The 14,410-nt window shown below is 36.0% G+C and overlaps 2 protein-coding genes across 2 annotated transcripts in view; both read right to left on the reverse strand.

The window, feature by feature from the left end:
• The window catches only part of LOC119507198, a 308,269-nt gene extending 295,746 nt beyond the window's left edge, over positions 1-12,523 (reverse strand). The window contains exon 1 of the mRNA XM_037800319.1: positions 11,457-12,523. The gene's annotated coding sequence lies outside the window, so the exon portion shown is untranslated. The remainder of the gene's footprint in view (positions 1-11,456) is intronic.
• Positions 1,461-1,853, reverse strand: LOC119507199 (40S ribosomal protein S24-like). The gene has a single exon (XM_037800322.1). It carries the CDS (start codon positions 1,851-1,853, stop codon positions 1,461-1,463), a length of 393 nt encoding a protein of 130 aa, XP_037656250.1.
• Positions 12,524-14,410: the final 1,887 nt, after the last annotated feature.

The raw sequence follows: 14,410 nt of genomic DNA on the forward strand, positions 1-14,410 counted from the left end.
AGTAAAGCTAGAGAAATACTTATCTAGAGAATCTTCCTTCTTCCTTTCTTTCTATCAGATTTTAAGAATCTTATCTGGTTTTCCAAACCTCTTGGCCTTCAGAAAATGAGGGTATCTTCGTAGCAGATAAAGGTGTGACATGCATCCTACTCAGAGATCAGGACTTGGCCAAGCATAAACCACTTCACGGGGATGGGTCTTACCTGGTAAGTTTACTCAGAACACAGGCATCTTTTGCTCTTTCTTTGTACTGCTTGAACACATTATCGTCATGAAGGATTTTAAAAAATCCAGGAACATATGGAGCAAAACTGAAAGTCACTTCCTCCCTGCCCCGTCTTAATCTTATTCTTGTCCATAGACACAACTATGGTTATTAATTTTGTGTTTCAGGAACAATCTTCAGACACCTGCTTTGAGTCACCTATCTTACTAGAAGCATGAAGGAATGGACTTGGGTGGATTCTGAAGGCAATCAGGAAGCAAGAGTCTGTCAGAAGGGCACAAACCCCACAGCAAGCATGGTATGGGGCTCCATGGAGGGCCCAATAGTTTCCTCACACCAACAAGCAAAAGGTGGAGACTTGGAAGCTGGGAGGCTGGTTTCTAACAGACAGTGCCTCTAGATCTGCTGCTCAGTGAACACATCTGGCTGTAATAAATTGAATAATTCACTCACATTACATGAACTATTATTTGTCAGGTTCAGTTGACACCTTCTATCACTTTTCAACTTTGTGACAAATGAGCAGTTATATAACCTTCTAGTCCTAGGCATCCCATGCATATATATGGACATAAATACTTGTATGAGGTGTGTGTATTTTACATAAATGGTATAAAGGCATGCCTTCTTTTCTGAGGCTTTCTTTTTGAACTTAAAAACAGACCTTTGCATATGAATCATAACTGCATTTTCATATGAGTTTATCCCAATTCAAATATTTGTCTCTGATAATATCTGAAGGGGTTCTTTCAACTCACTAATAAAATGATGAATGAAAATGAGTGATCACTAGGACAGATTTGTGGTTTCCCATGAGAGTGTTCATACTGACAAATTGCTCAATGAGATGCTGAGGCCTCCTAATAGGGTGGGGCATATGGCACAGCAATTGTGGGAATGGGTTTTGGCATCAGACAGAGCTGGCTTTGAATCTTACCTTTATTACATACCAACTTTTTGACTTTAGGCATGTTTTAACACCTCTATTAACTTTAGTTTCCCCATGTGTAAGATAAGCACTACTGTTGTGTATTGTGGGAATTAAAGAGATTTACTAGCTGAAAAGGAGTTTACTAGCTAGTTTGTGCAAGTTTGAAACTGTTATGGACCCAGAAGAGCCATGATTTTTTTTTTTTTAAGTTTTTATAGTTTAATTAATCCTCTGGTAAAATCTGCACAATCACGGATCAAGTCATTGAAGAATCTTTACTCCTTTTGTTATCTAATCCCCAGCTCACTTTTTGCTAGCACCAGCACTGGCCTTTGCAGTCCCCCTGACTTTCTTCATTCTGTTCTTGCATTCCTTTTGCTGTTTTCTGGAGGACTTCTTCTTCTCATACAGACCATGTCTTGCAAGTCTGTGTTTGGGTTCATTTTTCTTTGCATAATTCAAGGAGTCATAAATCATGCCAAAGCCAGTTGTCTTGCCACCACCAAAATGGGTTCTGAATCCAAATACAAAGATGACATCTGGTGTAGTCTTATACATTTTGGCTAGTTTTTCCCGAATTTCTGTCTTAGGTACTGTTGCCTTTCCAGAGTGAAGAACATCAATGACCATTTGTTTCTGCTGAAGAAGTCGGTTGGTCATGAATTTCCTGGTCTGGATGGTTACCGTGTCATTCATGATGTCAGGTGATCCTTGAGCTATGATCTCTTAATCCAATCTTGCTGGGAAACATTTGATTGAATGTTTCCATGGAGATGTGACGCACCCAACTGTAGGCAAGACCTTTTGATTAGATTATTTCCATGGAGGTGTTATCCCACCCAGTATGGGTGGGTCTTAATTGGATCACTGGAGTAATTTAAAGAGAGCTCAGGACAGAGGGAGCCAACAGAGATGCTTAGAGATGTGGACAACAGAACGTCTGGACATGCTAAGCTAAGAGATGAAGCCCAGAGTTTGCCCTGGAGAAGCTAACAGAGGACTCCCAAATGCTTAGAGAGAAACATCCTGGGAGAAAGAAGCAAGAATGCAGAGGCGCTGAGAGAGAGGAGCCAAGACAGACACCCAGAGATGTTTTGGAGAAAGCCGTTTGGAAATACAACCTGGGAGCAAAGGACCAGCAAATAGCAGCCACATGCCTTCCCAGCTGACAGAAGTGTTCTGGACACCATTGGCCTTTTTTCAGTGAAGGCAGCTTCAGCAAACCAGAACACTAGCTGAAGAGCAAATAAAAGGATTTCACAAGAATGTAGGTAAGTAGTGAAAAATTTAAAAAATAACTGCTCAGGGCAAATACCAGGACGATATAAACTTCTCTTGACTCAAGGGCAGGTATAGAGAAAATGAAACAGAACAAAAAATCATGTGATATCTATGGAAAGTTTTTTTGGCAGAAAATGGATAAACCTAATATTTGAGGGAGAAAAATGATATAGCAGGTTTTGAAAAAGATTTACTACAGGAAACAAAAGGAGATTTTATACATCTGCTTTGCATTCTTAATGAAATATAAGGACAACATGAAGTCCATGAACTTGAGATGAAAGATGAAATAAGATATCAGGCTAGATTAAACAGTACAAAAACAGTTATAGAAAGAATGCAATAAAGGAAATGATGTCATGGCAAATTTCAACCAGTGTTGAAATAGAAAGAGTAGAAATTCAGTTGCAGAAAACTAAATCAGTGATGTGGAGGATGAAAGTAAAGAAAATGGATAAAGCATTGAAAATTATTAAAAGAAATAATAGGTTCAGAGGATACATAACAAAGAATAAATATACAAATAATTATTATTTCTGAAGAAGAGAATAGAATAAATGAAATAGACACAAGATTCAAAAGTACAATTTAAGAAAGCATTTTAGAGCTGAAGACTTGAATCTGTAGTAGGAATTGATATACCCTATTTCAAGCAAAATAAAAAATAAAAAAGACTTATTTAGGCATATCCTAGTAAAATATTTTATTTCCAGGCATAAAAAATCCTATGTGCAACCAAGTAAATGCTTATAAATACACAAAGGAAGAAACATCAGATTGGCTTTGATCTTTTCTCTGAAATGTTAAATGTAAGAATACAATAGAGCAAGGGCGACAAGACTCTGAGATTAAACAGTTTGAACAAAGACTTTGTTGTCCAGCCAAGTTACTGCTCATGGGTGAAAGCAACAGAAAGATATTAGTTAAGTAAGAATTCAAGAATGTATTATTCCCCCCAAATTACTCAAACATATAAATCAGTTAACAAAAGAAGAATCTAAATAATGACTCATGAATGGCATGTCATAGTACAGAAGGAATGGTGGCAAATACTTAAATCATTTATACATAGGATTAAATGTAATAAACTTATGTAACTGCAGTTTTCCTGAAATTAATTCTTAAATTAAATGCAATACCAACCTTAATTTCAACTGCATTTTTTGAGGAAAACAATGAACTCATTTAAAAAATCCTGATTTATATGGCAGAATAAAGTCATAATAGGTTAAGACAATTTTGAAAAAGAAGGGCAAATAGAAACGCTGATTTCTACCAGAAACTATGATATACTACGAAACTATGGTAATACAAACTGTATTGGACTTGTTTAGAGAGAGACACATATATGTATAAATAAAGAGTTTAAAAATAAAATAACAAAAATATTTAAATTTTTGAAAGTTAAGGAACATAATGCCCAAAATACCTTAGCTATGATAAACTGGGTAAAAAAAATTCAAATTATTCTAACTAATTGAGAAATGGGTGAGAGGAAGGTGAGAAGTAAAATGCATTAATTGTCTCATCTTACCAGGGTGGGAGTGGGATATGTGATAAATACTATTTTAGTCTTGTTGATAACTACAAAGCTACAAATAGATGTATATTCTTAGAAAACCTAAAGCAAATGCTAGTAACATTTTATAAAAGAAAAATATAACTTTGAAATTGCTAGAGAAAAAACAATTCATATCACAAAATATGGGATATAAAAGAAGTGTACAAACCCGAAAATATAACAATACAATTACATACAAGGAAATAAATGTAAAGGGGTCAAATTAACCTCTTAAAAGACAAAGACTCAGGTTGTTAGAGAAATGAAAGCCAATCACAGGCTGTTTACAAGACTCTCGTAACACAAAGTGATTCAGAAAGGCTAAAAGAAAAGGGCACATAAATATTTAACAGGAATATGCTGGGTCATGCATCATGGACAGTTTTAGACTCTTGTTAGTACAGTGACCACTCATCTTGTTGTCCCAGTGGAATCATCAGTAGTATACCCTCTTTCACACTCAGAAATGTCCATCTATGGATGATAACTTACATGATTTACCCTAAATATTTGGGATGCTGAGGCTAAGGAAATCAAGACTGCATCTGGTTTTAGTTTGTGTGGCTTCCCTCTGTAAGCTGGGTTCTTTATCCTCTAAGTAAAATAACATGAAACTAACCATATAGTTGGAGTATACATGTTGTTGTTGTTTTTCCTTTCTATTCATGGCCTACCTGAAATGGTGGAACATTTAATGCCAAATAATTTTCTTCCATTGAATATAGAAAAGCAAAATGAGAATAGTTTATGGAAAACTATAATTGTGGGAGATTTAAATACATCTCTGAGTGCTTATTACACCTATTAGAAAAATTATAGAGAATATAGATAACAAAATAATAATATATTTGTTGGATATATGTTATCTCTGAAAACAAAGCAAGATAACGTTTCTTTTTAAGTGCCTCTGGAACACTATGGAAAAAAAGAAAAAAGACTGTCTATATTATTTACAGAGCAAACTTCACTAAATGTCAAAAACTACATCCTTTAATTCCCAAAACATAAAAAAACAGAAATTGGTAACAAGGGTACAAACCAACCTCTCCCCTTCCAATTTCCCACTGCCTGGAAATTAAAAATTCTCCTAAACAATCTTGGGTCAAAAAAATAATAATCTATAGAAAATTTAAAAAGTAACAATTTGTAAATGTTTAATTATAGAACATTTGTATAACTATAGAAAACACAATGATAGAATAATGAGATCAAAATGATGCTTGGGGGCAAAATGATAGATAAATACATTCATCACTAAAGGACAAATTATGATAGACTATTCAATTTAAGAATTAGGAAAAGAATACAAAGCAATACATGAGAAGAAGGGAAATAAATTAATAAAAAAGGAAAACAAAAATATGTGAACTGACATAAGAAGAACAGAATTATCAATAAAGTTCAGCACATTGATCTTTAAAGAAAAATAACTAAAATAATAAAATGCACAAAATAAAATAGTTTAATTAGCCTAATTAAGATGTAAGATATAGCAAATACAAATCCTCAAAATAAGTCAGAAGGGAATAATCATAGATATTGATGATGTTTTCAACTTTTAAGGAGAACAGTAGATATAATTTTATTCAGAGTTTCAAAATGGGTGATTTTCTAGGAAAATATAAACTATTAAAAATGAATTAAGAAATGGTAGAAAACAGGAACAGGCTAATTAAACATATTTTTTAAGTTAAACAAATCTTTTCAGAAAAGGGAACTCAACCAAAAGGGCTTTACAGACAAATTATTTCAAATTCTTGAGGAACAGGTGATATCTAAGCTACCTAAATGATTTCAGTTTATTGAAAAAGTTGGGAAGTTTGCTATTTCCTTTTATAATTCTATTTTATTCTGATATCAGTACCTGAGAAAGAGAACACAAAATGAGAAAACTTTAGCCAAATCTCATTGGTTATTATAGATGTAAGAATCCTAAGTAAAATATTATAAAGTGAAATCCAGCATTACATTAGAAATAAAAATAATCAAACTGACCATTATTGGACCAAAATTGTCAATGTGAAAATAGAGTTATATTAACAAATCTATTAATATCATTCACCATATTAATAGATTAAAAGACAGAAACATTTAATTATCTCCATATGATATGGAGAAATATTAGATTAAATTTAACATGTTTCTTGATGAAAAAAATGTTTTTAGGAAACTAGGAATAGAAATATATTCCTTCTGATAAAAAGTAACCATTTCAAATGGTAAAAAATAATGGTCATTTTAATAGTGACCATTTCAAATTGTAAAAATAATAAAGGATTCCTGGTAAAGTCAAAGAGAAGAAAAGAATAGCTACTCTTTCCAATATTATTTATAGGAGCATACAATATTATCCATTTTTGTAGAAAATGAGTATCTACTTAGAAACCCTGAAGAACCAACGGAAACATACTAGAATTAAAGCCAATAAACTGATTGTGAAGTGTGATGAAAAAAGAATATGCAGTTAGAAGAAAAAATGCAAATAAACTTAACATATGAAAAGAAGCTGAACCTCACTATAATAAGAGAAAATCAAATTAGAACCACACAGAAACCATTTTTCACCTCTTAGGCAAATATCAAAATGTCTAACATCGCATTCATGAGAGCTGGAGAATGGGACTCTCCATGCATTGCTGGAGCTCCTATAAGCTTTCTGGAGGGAAATACGACATAAATGTCAATACTACAAAAGCATCTTCTTTTTGACCTAGCAATTCCACTTCCAAGAATTTATTCAGATAATTCATGCAGGAAAAATTATGTTCTTTTTTTTTTTTTTTTTACAGGAGTGTTTAAGATAGCAAAAGAATGGAAAAAAATTAAAAGCCCATCAGATAAATATACTCGAGTAGACAATTGCTGGAAGTTGAGCAGGAGATGTAAAAGCTGGAAAGAGTGTTGCTTTCACCCTAACAACAAGAAAAAGCCAGGTTATCTACAAACTTAACTTTTCTTGAACCCATCAGAGAGCTGAGGTTGCAGGTCAACCAGCTAGCCTGAAATCTAAGGAAAGATAGGTGCCTCTGAGGAAAGATGGGTTGTGAGCCCCACATACCCGGGTCAGAGCACAGACACAAGATGGTGGCCTGCCCATGGATAAGATGGGTAAGAAGAATTCAGCTAAAATCTTAACAAATTGTGTGGGTTAATGCAAGAGTATAAAACACCCAGGAGTCACAGACACATGGGGAGTTCACACTCACTATAGCAGGCCCTTGTCCATTTGCCTTCACTGGGTGTTCCTGAGGGAGACTGAGGGCAGGGGTGGATACCAAACCAAGCTTCCTTCGTGGTGCAGGCTTGGAAGAAGAGAATGTCTGCTATGGGAGGAAAAGCAGAAAGCCTCACCTGGATCCTTCTCCACTACAAAACAAAAGGCTTAACCCCAGGCAGGAAGGGCACCAAACCCTGTAACTTCCAAGGCACAGATGAAAATACATTGTGGCTGGGGGAAGGGAAGAAAAAACCTCTACTCCTGGGTGAAGGACAGGAAAATGTCCTGTGTATAAACCAACAGATATTTCCTTCTGCTGAGAGAGGGGAAGGATTACTGAGAAAGACAACACTTCCCAAGACCCAGGGAAACAGTGCCTACCTAAGCCTGAGTCTAGGCCAGTACAAGAAAGAAGGCCCTTTGAATGCCATTAACAGGCTTGCAAGTGCCGATTAACAAGCAACAGCAGTCTACCACATGGAGAGGCAGGAATGGGAAGAACGGTCCATTCAAGGCACAGGTGAAAACGGAAGGCCTAAAATCAAGAATGGAGCAGACACTGAGAAACATTCTCTGGCAAAGCAGCCCCCACCCTCTAGTAAAACCAGAAGAATCTGGAGCTGGTGGTGCACTAACGGTAACCATAACAACAGGAAATCTCAAGCACAGCTGACTCCTGACTAGATTGACTCAATCCTCACATTACTGGCTTATCAGAGAAAGGGTCATGGCCCTTTGCAGGGATAATAACCAGTATTTATAGTCTCACACACGTTGTTACATTTTTAACCAAGAAGTGTTTAAGACATACAAAAAAAAAAAAAAGAAAGAAAAAACACTCACCATTAGCAGATAAAGCAATAACAAGAAGACTCAGATATGAACCAAAGGTCAAAACTATCAGACACAGAAAATTTAAATAGCTATGATTAATACCCTAAAGGTACTAGTGAAAAAGGTAAACAACAAGTGCAGACAGCAGAGAAACGAAAATTTTAAAGAGAACTAAATGAAAGTGCTACTAATAAAAAAAATAGCAATGCTGAAGGAGATGTTGAAATGATTAGACAGAAAATACACATTCTGTTTAATATATTTAAACAAATAAAGATGGAAAAGATGAGTAAAAAGACAGATTCCATGAAGATTGAAAAAACAACAAAACAGAACTTTTAAAAGAAAATTTAAGTAAAATTAAAAACTTAATTGACATTTAAAAGCAGATTGGATTCAACTGCAGAAAGAATTAGTGAACTGGAATATAGATCTAAAGAAATTATTCATAATGTACAATAGAGGAAAAAATATATAGAAAATACAAAGGGGAAATTAAAAGCCAGAGAGGATATTGGTTAGTATGACATATATCTAATTCAGAGTCTCAGAAGGGGAAATTGAGAGTAAGACGGGGATAGAGATAATATTTGAATATATAATAGCTGAGATGTTCCAGAATTGATGAAAGATACTACTCTACAGGTTGAAGAACCCCATGTATTACAAGCATAATAATTACAAAGGAACTCATACCTAGATATTGCATAACAAAACAGCAGAACAACAAAAACAAAGAAATGTTTTAAAAGCACGCAGTGAGAAAGGATAAATTCCCTTCTGTGGAGTGATGGACAACTGACTCATCATTTACAACAGAAGTCAGGAAACAGTGAGAGTGTATCTTCAAAGAACTGAGAGAAAAAACGGTCAACTTCAAATACTATATCCAGCAAAATCATCCTTCAAAAGCACAGGGGAAATACAAGTATTTTCAGAAAAACATAAACAGGTGGTGATCCCAGTTGCATGGTGTGAAATTATAAATGGGATAGAGAACAAAACACAATGGTAAATATGCAGGGAAATCCAATAAAATAACAATATATAAAACAACAATAATAATGTCTAATGAGTTTAAAACGAAAATAACCAAGATAAGATTCAAGAAACTAACAAAAACCGTATGAAAGTTAAGATGAAGGAAATGAACTTGAAGTGTTCTAAGTTCTAAGGGTATTTTTAGAGGCTAAAGCTATTAACTAACTTTACATTTCGGTTAATAATTTTTTCATTATTTACAATAACTGCTAAAAATAGGAATAGAATCAAATTAGTAGGGGGAGAAAAATAAAATCAGAAAAAAACAATCTAAATCTAAAACAATGCAAGTAAGGAGAAATAAAGTAATCTAAATTAGGACTGCATTATTATTACAATACTATGCAACAAATTACTACAAATTTAGCAGTTTAAAAGAAGCCAAATTTATTATCTAACCATTTCTGTGGATCAGTAGTCTGGATATGGGCTAATTGGGTCCTCTGCCCAGGCTCTCACTAGGCTGAAATCATGAGGATGGCTGGGGCTGGCACCTTTACATGAGGCTCGGGGTCCTTTCCCAAGCTCATCATTGTTGGTAGAATTGAGTTCCTTATAGTTCCTGGACTGAGATCTCCATTTTCTTGCTGGCTATTGCCTGGGGATTGCTCTTAGCTCCTGAAGGAAGCCTCAGTTCCTAGCCATGTGGCTCTCTCTCAACATGGTAGCTTTCTTCTCCAAAGCCAGCTGGAGATTCTCCCTCTGCTAAATGCAGCCTTACATAATATACCCTAATCAAGGGAATGACTATCCCACCTTACCCATAAGTCCTGTTCACACTCAAGAAAAGGGAACTGGGGGCAGGAATCTTGGGGCCATTTCAGAATTCTACCTACTGGAATAAGTAGAAAGTATAAAATAAGGGGTAAATACAAATTCAATTTTATCAGAAATTACAATAATATATCTTTATACCTCATTATAAAACGAGAAGTTTTTCCCTTTTCAGTTTTTCTTTTGCATAAATTAATGTTTCTTATGTATACAATCTGAGTGTATAATACATGACCATATCTTGTAATTGTCATTTCACATTGTCATAAGCACCTCCATATTGTTAGTTTCAAAACAAATTCCAACAGATTTGTGTATCATAATTTACAAAATGATTGCCCTATTGCCTTTTCATCCATTTTTATTTACTATAAATGGTGCTACAACAACTATTTTCATGTATATTATTCGGCTTTTTTCTTTAGGAATTAGTGGATCAAGGATTACAGTCATTTTGGTGACTTGGAACATTTTGCAAAATTCCTTTCTAAAAAGTTCATGCCACCAACGATGTAGGAAAGTACCAATTCTATTTCCTACCGCCTTCAGTACATTGGGTACTTAATACAGCTTTTACTGCCTGTATTAATTTAGCAGACAATAATTGCTTCATATTTTTAAACAATATTTCATTACACTGAACAAGAATTCATAGAGTAAGAAAAATAATAACCAGTTCTCATGACCTGGGAGGTTTAATTTTTCACCTTTCACTCAGAAATTATGCACACTTTGCCACAGAGAAAGCGCAAAGAGAAACCCCACCCACTCCCCTTCAACATCTCCTGACATTCAGATGCTGCACTGGGGGCATCTTGCCAGTTGACTTCCTGACAGAGGACTGAACAGAGGCCCACTTGGGAGTCCTCTCCCTCCCTTCACAACTGGACCAAACAAGTCAGCAACCATGAAGCAGATCTCAGGCAGACACCACTTCCCAGCAGTAGACATCTTTACCCAGGTGAAACCAATCAGGTTGGCCAAATCTGCAACCTTTTTTCCGTTTTGCATTTTAGATGTTTACATATTATCCCAGTCTCGATGTTGATAAAACATATGAATTCCAAACCATGTGAGGCACAATCTATCTTAACCCATTTCATTATTTTTTCCCAGATCAAAAAACAACCATTTATTCAAGCTTGCCATTCTATAGGGAAACACTTCCTAAAATTAATTATGTGACATTTATAACTTTTTCCTATTTTTTTGACTGATTTTTTCCTAACACCAATGGCTCTTTTATTTATTTTCCAAGTCCCTCCCCAGTCTTTTTTTTTTCAAATCATGAAACAAAAATATGAGATTGCAATCCTTCTCTGTCAATTAGCTTGCATAAACTTAAGCAAGTCAATTCTCAATCTAGGTCTCCTCATCTGAAAAATTAAGAGGTTTGAAGGAATAAAAATCAACAGTAATATTCTGTGAATTCTGGAGAAGAAATTCACTCATCTATCATAAACACAATTGCCTTTCTGGAAGCAAGCACTGGTGTGGGTTACATAGCATTTTACAAAACATTTCCAGCCTTGGAAGCATTCTGATTAAACTTATTTCTCAATAGTGCTAAGAAGCATGCATTTGTACTTACATTAGGGAGGAGACATTGCTTGAGGGCAGGGCTTGTGGTTGCCTGTTAATCCTCAGCTGCAGAGAACAAGTTCTAAATCAGATTCCACCTTTTCCTCTTTCTGATGATTGCAATTTGTAATCCAAATCTAAGTCGATCTTAAATGGTATTTTGATCCTGGTTATTTTTTTTCTGGGTTGAGGGACTGCTATGGAGGCTGGCAAAACTCAGGTGCATATAGTCACACAGTTTTCTCGGGTTAACTTTCTCTGGTCCTCTGCTGGTAGAGGTTCTTTTTTTTCTATTTCTTCTGGATTTTAGTAGGAGAGAGGAAAGGCATTCTCAAGATACAAGGTGTCTAAGAACAAATCACAGGGTCCAGGACTCATCTCGTGGAGCATACCTCAGCATTCTGGGCAGCACTGGTCACCAATTCTCAAACCTGTAGAAATCAACTTCGATAATATGAGAGGAAAATGCTTTAAAAATATGGCAAAGAATTCTTCCATTAGAAAACATAAGCTAACATGAAGAGTTGGAACCATGTCTTCAGTTGTGGAAAAAAAGTATTGGATGTGATTAAAAAATAACAACAGTGAGTCTTGCTGACTGTGTCCCTTCTCTCATTCCAGAGCTGATGCTTGGTGGACAGCGTGACCTGCGTATCTTAGGAGTCTTTTTTATCACAACCTTTAAGTTGCCATTATTTCCCTCATATAGTACAGACACCTTTGAAATTTCAAATTGTATGAAAGTCAACACATCTTGAAGACATTCCTTTGAAAAAAAATTGCTCATTTTGTACAAATAGGTTATTGATCAGTTTTCTGGTTAGCTGTAACTTAGTGTATGATTTAAATTCCCTCTTGGCCACTCTGCACGGACGATCTGGATTCCAGAAATGTCAAATGTCAACAGTAGGATCTTGTCCTCCGAAGCCGCTGTCCGTCTGCTGCTGGCACTGCCTGGGCTGTCGAAGGTGCTGTGACACAAGACTGGCCAGCCTTCAGGCCAGTCTGTCTGTCTCCTGGTTACCTCTGTTCCTGCCATAAGGAAAGTGCAGTTCTCCACAGTTACCTTTCCAAAGAACTTCTCTGGCAATAAGCTGCATTTTAGAGAAAGATTTTTTTCCCCCTCAGATTGTAGTTCCTATGTCAGCTAGAGGTTTTTTCTTAAGAAGACTGGAAATCATACTGGTGGGAGAACAACTTCTTCACAAAAAAAATGCATCTAGTGACCCAATTATTTCTAAATAGATAATATTACTCTAAAAAAATAGGCATTTGCATTAATGATTTTCAGTCTGCCATTTCATCATGAAGGAGGCCAGACTTACTTCAGTAAACTAAATAGTCAGAAAGTATAGGCTAATTCATTTTTCTTCTATATACTTTCCATCATGTAAACCAGAGAAACTATTCTAAACTGCCTTTGAATAGACCCTGGGTACTTTGAGAAATGTGTGGCTGTAAGATGCTTTGAGATTCTTGAGGGAGATGTTCAAGGTGAACTCCACCTGACTAACTGTGGTTTTAGGTCAGGGGCTTATCCCACTCGTGTATGGCCCCCCAGTTCCTTGCAAGTGCTCAAAAACATTGGCTGAATGAGCTCTTGGGCTTGGTTTTGCTGTTTACCCTTCAAGCCAGTCTCTTGATCAGACTCCAATGCCTTTACATTCTTAAATAAAAATTGAAGGAAAAAAAAAAGAAAATTAAAAAATACTGAAAACTAAAAGGCAGAAATGTTGAACAAGCTAGCCTGAATCTGCATATCCCAGGTTCATGTAAGTTCTCTGCTTAGAGCCTTGTGAAATGAAAGATCTCCTTATGGTGCTTGATTAAGTTTGGTGACCTTGTATGGAAAACGAAAAGGCAGGATTCTTTGAGTGTGGAGCATACTCAGAGATAGCCACCATCACTACATAATTGGTTTGAGCCAGTGTACTTTGGGCTTGAAGGAGTGGGAGCCCATGTGAGCCTTCATGCCAAAATAGGTATGGGGGTCATAAGGAAAGAGAGAAATGTCCTGGGTTACTGGCTCACAACTCTTGAATCAGGCATGTGCTGATGAGCCCAGGAAGCGATCCAAAGGAAATATTTGTAAATTCTTGACAAGGCAGACCTGAAGGATGACTCTTGCCCCTGCATGTCTTTGGTGATGGTGCCACGTAATGGTCTAGAGCCCTGGCTTGGGCTGCAGCCACCTCGGATTCACCGTGCAGGCTTGGAGAGCATCGCTGTGAGCAGGCAGCTCTGTGGTGGCTGACAGGACCTGCAGAGAGAAGATTAAAGACACATGAAATGTCAGGAAATCATTTTCAGTATGCAAATTCATAGATTAATTTTTTTAAAATAAGTAAAAATAAAGGCTAACTTGAAAACAACACCTCGTCACCCATAGAGAAGAGGCCCTAAGAAGTAAGAGTAACTACCTGCAGCTCAGTAATACAGATTTAAGCTATCAGAGCAGCCATAGCTTCTAGTCAGGTCTTCGGGCAAGGCTAAAATATTTGGGGCAGGGCTGCAGAAGTCTACAACCAGAGAGAAAGAAGTTTTGCTTAGGCAGCTGTGCAGGATGTTCCTCAAACTAGGAAGATCTCAGAAAATGCAAGAAAATTAAAGATGGCAAAATTATCATTTTTAAGAAGATCTGGGAGGACGGTCTCTCATTTAACTATGCCACCCCAGGCAGTGTTTAAAAGAAGAACATACACAAAATTATCCCAAAAGCCAAAGAAGAGGAGGTCCCAATTATAGCAACAACAATCAAAAACAAAGAAACAATTTACAAGAAAACTTTATGATCCTAGGGACACAAAGTAAGATTCAGACAAATGACATGTAAAGCACATTTTTAATAGGATGATGTATAAATCACAGAGATGCCAGTTTTTTTTTTTATTCTGTACATTTAATGTGGTCCCAACAAAAACACTAAAACTCTCCTTTCTCAGGAGGGGCAGGAGGGACTAGATA

Source organism: Choloepus didactylus, chromosome 12, assembly GCF_015220235.1.
Source record: "Choloepus didactylus isolate mChoDid1 chromosome 12, mChoDid1.pri, whole genome shotgun sequence".
Lineage (NCBI taxonomy): Eukaryota > Metazoa > Chordata > Mammalia > Pilosa > Megalonychidae > Choloepus > Choloepus didactylus.

What these genes read in the sequence shown, in the direction of transcription:
- LOC119507199 (XM_037800322.1), bottom strand. Translation starts at nt 1,853, where the DNA reads ATGAATGACACGGTAACCATCCAGACCAGGAAATTCATGACCAACCGA.